At 39.1% G+C, this 7500-nt stretch overlaps 2 protein-coding genes and 1 non-coding gene across 4 annotated transcripts in view; 2 read left to right on the plus strand and 1 right to left on the minus strand.

The window, feature by feature from the left end:
• Window positions 1-190, minus strand: part of LOC138024232 (guanine nucleotide exchange factor subunit RIC1-like) — a 62791-nt gene extending 62601 nt beyond the window's left edge. The window contains exon 1 of one of the 2 annotated variants that reach the window (XM_068871361.1): window positions 1-190. This exon is cut by the window's left edge and continues 61 nt beyond it. In XM_068871361.1, the coding sequence (XP_068727462.1) occupies window positions 1-80 (80 nt within the window). In that variant the 5' untranslated portion in view covers window positions 81-190. The other variant, XM_068871360.1, reaches the window with a different exon arrangement.
• Window positions 191-444: 254 nt separating this feature from the next.
• Window positions 445-7500, plus strand: part of LOC138024273 (UMP-CMP kinase-like) — a 9406-nt gene continuing 2350 nt past the window's right edge. Inside the window, exons 1-5 of the mRNA XM_068871430.1 lie at window positions 445-640; window positions 2777-2920; window positions 3046-3183; window positions 4504-4580; window positions 7101-7197. Of these exons, the coding sequence (XP_068727531.1) occupies window positions 500-640; window positions 2777-2920; window positions 3046-3183; window positions 4504-4580; window positions 7101-7197 (597 nt within the window). The 5' untranslated portion in view covers window positions 445-499. The remainder of the gene's footprint in view (window positions 641-2776; window positions 2921-3045; window positions 3184-4503; window positions 4581-7100; window positions 7198-7500) is intronic.
• On the plus strand, window positions 6335-6407 carry Trnaa-ggc (transfer RNA alanine (anticodon GGC)). Its single transcript has one exon. It is a non-coding gene; the product is annotated as a tRNA-Ala (tRNA).

Here is a 7500-nt window from a genome sequence, read left to right on the forward strand (position 1 = left end):
TTGTATCTCAGAGTTTTTAATTCACCACAATGGACATCTTTAGAGCTAAAGTACTTTGGCCAGCCGATTGGGAAGTACATATCAACCGATGTTGTCAAGATTATCGGTTTTTATACCACCCAAGCGCATATTTTCAAAAGTACCATAACAAATCCGCCATGTTGTTGTCTCAGCCTCGACTCGGTATTTTATAGGCATGATCGGTCCCAGACCCTCCAAAAAGAATGTGTCGCACGGAAAGACCAGGGGAGGGAGGAGGGGAAAACTGAAAATCATATCAAAAACATCAGATAAAAGCCCTTTTGTCACAAACGACATCACTCGATTTAAGTATATGTCTATGCCGTTTTGGAGAAGCCTTAAGATTAGACTCTTTTTGAGAAAATACAATGTGTGAAAGTGCCATTTTTGGAAAGGTCCCCAGTACCACCCTCTTAGTAAACTTTTACCACGATCTGCAAACGTAGGAAATTAATCGGGAATTCAGAGTTTAAATCTTATGTTTCATTTCACGTTCCTTTTCAGAACGATCACCGATTCTGTTAGAAGAGTGATGTCCTCAGCAGCCAAACCGGTTGTTATTTTTGTTTTAGGCGGACCTGGTGCTGGAAAAGGAACTCAATGCGAAAAGATTGTTAAGGCAAGCACAGCTGATGTTTCAGTAATTAAAAGTACTTAAGCTTAAGATCTGTAAATCTGGCAAACGTGGCAATTTTACTAGACAGCTTGGTAGGCTTCAGTTTGAAATGCGTCAATGACACTCGTTGAGAAACTGTAGGATTTTTTCCTTGACAATAAACTACTATAATTATTTTTTTTCTTAACCAACCAAAAGAACATATTCACCAAAAAAAAAAATGCTTATCGTTCAAGTTTAAATTGATGTTATTAAATTAAATGTGATGATAATTGGTGATACTTCTTTTATAATGAATAAAATGTGCTACTCGTTCTTGCAAATGTGTAATTAAAGTGCAGGTTGCAGATTGCAGGTTCTGGTTAGGGGTTGTAGGTCATTGGTTTACTGTAACTGAAACAACCCAAACCTTTACAAAAATGCTAACCTTAGGCTTAAAAGTTATCTTTTAGGCATAATGTTAGCATTAGTAAAGTTTTGGGTTGTTGCAGCTATGGTGAAACAATGACCTGCACCCCTAATCTCCAACTAGCCTCCCAGACACTCACAGACACTCTTAGGGTTTCGTCACGCGTTCCTCCCCCAGGAGCGTCACAAGCGTCCACACATTCCTTTCCCTTTGGTAAGTAACTGTCATCTGGAAATCACGTGCAGATTACATAAGAACCAATCAGCGCTATGTAGATTGCTCCCCTGGAGACATCAATGCATCAACTTCTTCTTTGCATGAATCATGAAAGGGACGAAGCCTTTCCAAAATATTCCTCAGAAACATTAATTTTGCTTTCTCAATGGGGTATACATTTGCACTCTCTCTCGTCAAAATGTGAGTGCTTAGCAAGGGTATGGTGTCGTTTCATCTAAAATTGAAAGCGCCGTGGGAATATGTAAACACTAATAAAAATATCAAAGTATTGCGAGTGTATTTGAACTCAATGTTAAACTGCACCAGAACCATAACCTTCAAGCACAATAAATGCTACTAGGATAGTAGTGAAAAGAAAGCTTGAAAGCTTTAGGCTTGAAATTTCCAGACTGCTTTTGGTAATGATCATCTCTAATAATAATTGATTTAATGTTTTTGTGTTGTGAACCGATCCTTCGTACCCAGTGTTTCTTTGATTTGAAAAATAAAACAAACCCTAAATCAGTTCAACCAAAAGACTACTGACAAGAAATGGGGTTGTTCAAATGACAAACACTGAAATAATGCAGAAAGAAATGTAAATATGATTTCAATCCCAAGTGAATGCCATGAATAGGTTTAATTTGAATCACACGGGAGCAAAATATTTCAACCATATGAATGCTACTGTACTCATTCTGTGAGCCGCAAACATCTAAGCCAAAGCATGCAATTTATACGCTCCAGTATCTCTTTGATAAGAATTTAAGTCAGTGACTTTAAATTCCCAGCACACGAAACTCATCTTCTTGAAGTAACGATACGCAAAATTTTTAGGGTCCAAAGTGCACTTCCAGAATGTGGAAGACCGATGTAATTGGGCTACGTAAACTCTGCCTCATTTCAGCAGACGCTCTTGGGGGAGGAATGCGTGACGAAGCCCTGAGAGTGTCAGCATGGGAGGATAACCTGCAATCTGCAGTTTACACCTTCCAGAAATGTAAGAGGATTTGGATTCATGATACCCATAGGAGCTTTTCAGGGCCAATGAAACACAATCAATGAAACAACAGATTCTGAACAGAACAACAACAACTGTTAAAAATCTCAACTGGTTGGAGGCAAATGAGTTGGTCATTTACAAGTGCCGCCAGGACGTTGAACCAGGGACTACCAGGATCAAATTCAACTGTTGGTCAGAACAGGGCTTGAACAGAGGCCTTCAATAATTACTGTGTATTAAATTACAGGTAGATCAAACTCTCCAGAATTCCTTAGGAAAGCTGCAGTTGTACCTGTGCTACACAAATTGATTTACAACAGTAAGAAAACTGTCAGATAATAGATGAAACTGGCATATTTTAATGTCACCATAGTCCTACACACATGCTACAATTTCCAACAGATCTTAGACTAAGAGCACCTACTGTGTAATGCTTGTAAACTTAACAGCCAGTAACATAATGGTTGGCTAAATCTAACAGCAGATCTGGAATGGCTGAAATCTTTTTCAGGAATTTGGTTATATCCACTTGTCGGCAGGTGAATTGTTGCGAGAAGAGAGAGCCATTGGCTCGGAAAACGGTGACCTTATCGACTCTTACATAAAGGAAGGAAAGATCGTTCCTGTGGAAATTACAATAAGCTTGATTGAAAAGGTACTGAACAAAATTTGTTTCTTAGAAGTTTTTTTTCCTTTTAAACAAAGTCATATTAATGAAGTTCAAACTAACAGCTGTACAAAAAATTTTCTCTGCTTTCTAACATTAATTTCTTTTTAAAGGCAATGAACAAAAATAGCATAAAAAAATTCCTTATTGATGGATTTCCAAGAAATGATAATAATCTGCAAGGCTGGAACAAAGTGATGGATGGAAAGGTGTACACAAAATGCGTGTTGTTCTTTGAATGCACTGAAGAAGTAAGTGTCTTGATTTTGATTCTGTCGTCGTAACTGTCTCATTATTTAGGGTTGCTCAACTTTTGTTGATTGAACTAGAACGTGTGAAGTGCCAGAAGCAGTCACTTTCTGGTCCATGCATGATGCTGCAGCACTTATCATAACCAGCTAGAAACAATGAACCAGTACAAAGTCAGCCTGGATAAGAAGGCAAGTTGGAATTGAAGTGACACTAATGGGCACTTGTGGAGAGCAAGTGTTCTTCTCGCCGTGCTACCTCCTCTGAATAATGTGATTGGCCATGTTTAAGTATTGTGAAATAAATAAGATGAAAGGGAGAACTGATCGTCACACTTCTGGATAATTTCGGTAATAATTGCCCATTGTAGTCGCCTGAAAAATTCAGCTGGCTTCAACAGGATTCAAAGCCATGAACACTGTTTATCCTTACTTGAGAAGCAACATTTGGCGACACTTTGTGGCGTAAACTGTCTGTATTCCGAGACACAAGTTATGTTAAGGTTGGGAAGAAGAGAAAGGGTACACTTAATGACGCTCATTGAAATCTGTGCACATCTAATTGAGGACATTTCTGGACATATCTGCTGGGACGTGGCCAGTTATTGCGTTCCAACAAAGGAGGATGTATTCTAATGTTAAAATTCCCCATATTTCTACGTGCTTTGCAGTTGTAGGTGTTGGTTCCTTGGTCGTTTTCTTCCTTGTTTTTTCAAAAGTAATTGAAGTTGTGTTGAAATATCAGAACATCAGAAAGCTGTGAAGTGGTGTGGTTTGTAGGAAACAGACACTGCCAATTCACTCCCACATGGCAATTCGTGCTGGCAATGATGGCGAGTTGTGATTTGTCAACTCAGCTGCTTTTCATGGGAGATTCAAGTTCTCTCTGCGTAATGTCAGAAAGCACTCCACACGTCCACTTTCCCTGAATATTTCTGGGCAATCAGTACAATAAAAAATATTATTAGTTTACTATACATTGAACACACTTTACTAATCCATGATTACTACTATAGTTATAATTATTATAATATTGTTGTTGTGAGTTTGTGTCAATAGGCCATTTCCGAGTTCATGTCTGCTTCTTCTTCAAAGCGAGTCTAAGTGTCAAGTTTTTTTGGTGGTAATTAGTTCCACTTTACATGAAAGAAAAGTAATTTTCATAAGAAAAACTTTGCCCTTGTACTCGCTTTGAAGAGGAGGCAGACATAACTCAAAAATGCCATATTACATTGTATATCCTTAGGAGGTGAGTGTATTGATAGAGAATGATGAAATGTCAATTGCTGTATTTTGACTGATGATGTGTATGTTCCTTGGTAGGAATGCATAAGGAGAATAATGGAGAGAGCGAAATCCAGTGGGAGATCTGATGATAATATTGAAAGTCTAAGAAAGAGGTACACGAATAAAACTTCTTCCCAGTAATTGCTTTTTTCCATAAAAAAAGAAGGGAGTGTCACAAACATGAAGGAAAAACTATTTTATCTCCACAAAATAGAATAATTCTAAAGGGTGTTTTGTAGTACCTGGTACAGATGTTTCTGAAAGGTTGTAAGTGAGATGGACAATCCAAATGGTAACCCACAGTAAAACATTTTTTGGCATAATAGAAGAAAAACCTTGTACTTGTAAGGAAAGTATCACTTTTTGACAAAGATCATGGTACAGTGTACACATTACATACATAGAGGATATTACACGGTGGCGAGAAGATATGAATTTTATGTTCGAGTGGCAAGAACAATATCTCACGAGTGAGCGAAGCAAACGAGTGAGATATTGTTCTTGCCACGAGAACATAAAATTCATATCTTCGAGCCAACGTGTAATGTTCTTTTTGTTATATGGAGACTAAATATTATTGAATATTTCCGATTTTTTTGTCTTCCAAACTAGTCAAGGTTTCCAAATACGTCTGGGCTTTATAAAAAAGCCGGGAAAAAAAAGGCGGAATCGTGACGTCATTGAACGATACGACACTCACAAACGTGACATACGGAAAATACGCCACTCGGGTCCTGGATGCAATGGCGTATGGAATCTACGAGTGGTTTAGTTCCCAGTAAAACACTCTCCTCCATATAATAAATGATAATTCGGTATTAGTAAAATGTGTGATGCAGATGCAGGGTGTTACTTTTTACCAGACGAAGCAATGCACTGGTGTGAAAGGTTTTTCCTGTTATCAATAATAATATTGTGAACCCAAGCTGAAATGATATCCATCTGCAGCACTGGGAGAGGAATGGCACAGTGGTTAGAGCACTCCCACTGTGGCCTGGGTTCAACTCCCGGACTCTGCCTCACATGGATTGAGTTTGATGAGTTTGTTGGTTTTCTCCTCTGCTTTGAGAGGTTTTCCTCCTGGTACAAAGGATTTCCCCCTCTTTTTGTGCAGTGCCCCCAATTTGTTCCCCAGTGCTCAATTCAGGTGACAATTAAATAAAGTTCATTATTGCCATTTTTATTTAAAGACGTTAGCGTAATTTTCTTTAATCTCTTCTTTTCATGTGACGCTACACCGAGAGTGTCTAATCGGCATGGGTGGGTAGGTTGTGAGTCTTGGGTCGTGTGTCGTTGGTCCAAGATCCTCCATGTATACACCTCATGTATACATACTTTTAACCCTAACCCTAACTCTTAGGGCAATTGCAAATTTGGACCAAGCACTGGGAGGCGCGATGGCTTCATGGTTAGTGTGCCCGACTCTGGAGCGAGTTGTCCGGGTTCGGGGCCCTGGCCGGGGACATTGTGTTGTGTTCTTAGGCAAGACACTTTACTCTCACAGTGCCTCTCTCCACCCAGGTGTATAAGTGTAGCCCTGCGATGGACTGGCATCCCGTCCAGGGGGGAGTAGAAATACTCCTAGTCACTTCTTGCCATGGAAACCGGGATAAGCTCCGGCCTAATGGGCCTCCTGGCTCGTATACAGACTTTACCTACTGAGGGAGCTAATATATATCTTTTTTTTTTATCTTCAAACAAACACGACCCACCACCCACGACCCGCGACCCACCCACACGATTTAGCCTCGCCCAGCTACACCATTATCCTTGCAGTTATGAAGCAATTTTAGCAATAGTGTGGAGAAGCCTGAAAATTTCAGGATTTCAACGGGGTTTGAACCTGTGACCAGCTCCCAACATCACTGGCCTCATAGCTCAGTTGGTTAGAGCGTTGCAGCGGCATTGCGAAGTCACAGGTTCAAACCCTGTTGAAGTCCTGAAATTTTCAGGCTTCTCTGTGCAATTGCTAAAATTGTGTTCAATTAACTGCAAGGATCATGCTTTACTTGATTTCATATCTGCAGTTTAATATATGGTTCATTGCATAAAGCAAACACCCGCATATTAGAACCTAGCATTTAAGAACCTGTTTGGCTAAAAATTTAATTTTACACCCCCTTCACATAAGACACCAGTTTAGCCCCCAAAAAATTAAACAGGTTTTTATTTTAGAAAATGACCTTGAAATTTCAGGCGACTGGAACAACGAATTTGATTTGCTATGTGGATTTTGAGAATTCTGGCCTCAATTGTTTGATTGCAAATAGGCCTTCAGGCTTTGCAGGCCCATAAATTTTAGATGTTACAGTTTTATATCTGATGATGTCATGTCTTGAACATTGAGGACGTACATGTAAAGAACAAAATAAGCTGTAGTTTTGCTTTGTGGTTATTACTGCAAGTATAGATCTAGAAAAATTACATATCCCTTTATACAGGTATATCTTTATAAATTGTGGAAAATAATAAGAACCAATTAATTTTAAGAACCTAGATGGCCTAAAACTGCTGTAAATACCATTTTCAAAAGAACCTAATTTAGCCTAACTTGGAAAAATCTAGGTTCTTATATGTGGGTGTTAACTGTATATCATTTCATCGTTGATCTCTTCTTTTGTTCAAAAAATCAGGTTTCACACCTATGAAACACAAACACTGCCTATTATTCAACATTATGAAAAGTTAGGACTTGTGAAAAAGATTCAAGCAATAAAATCTCCAGAGGAGGTGAGAATATAATACACCTTATTCCAAAATGGCCGCCATTTTAGTATTCTTTTGTTTTCATGCAAATTGGCCCTTGTGGCCTCGTTCAAAGTTAAATGTTAGGGAGCATAAGCACGCACGTGTCTGAGACGCGGACGGCAACCGGAAGAGGACACTTCTCGTGCCAGGACAGTGGTGTCTCCCAGATTTTTAAACGAATCATCTCTAATGGAGAAAGATACTTAGCAATGTAAATGTGGTTGTCTGAAGACCAGTTAGAAGGGAAAACAGCTCACTTCCGGTTGCCGTCCGCGTCTCAAAAAC

The sequence above is a fragment of the Montipora capricornis genome, chromosome 11 (genome assembly GCF_036669925.1).
Source record: "Montipora capricornis isolate CH-2021 chromosome 11, ASM3666992v2, whole genome shotgun sequence".
Lineage (NCBI taxonomy): Eukaryota > Metazoa > Cnidaria > Anthozoa > Scleractinia > Acroporidae > Montipora > Montipora capricornis.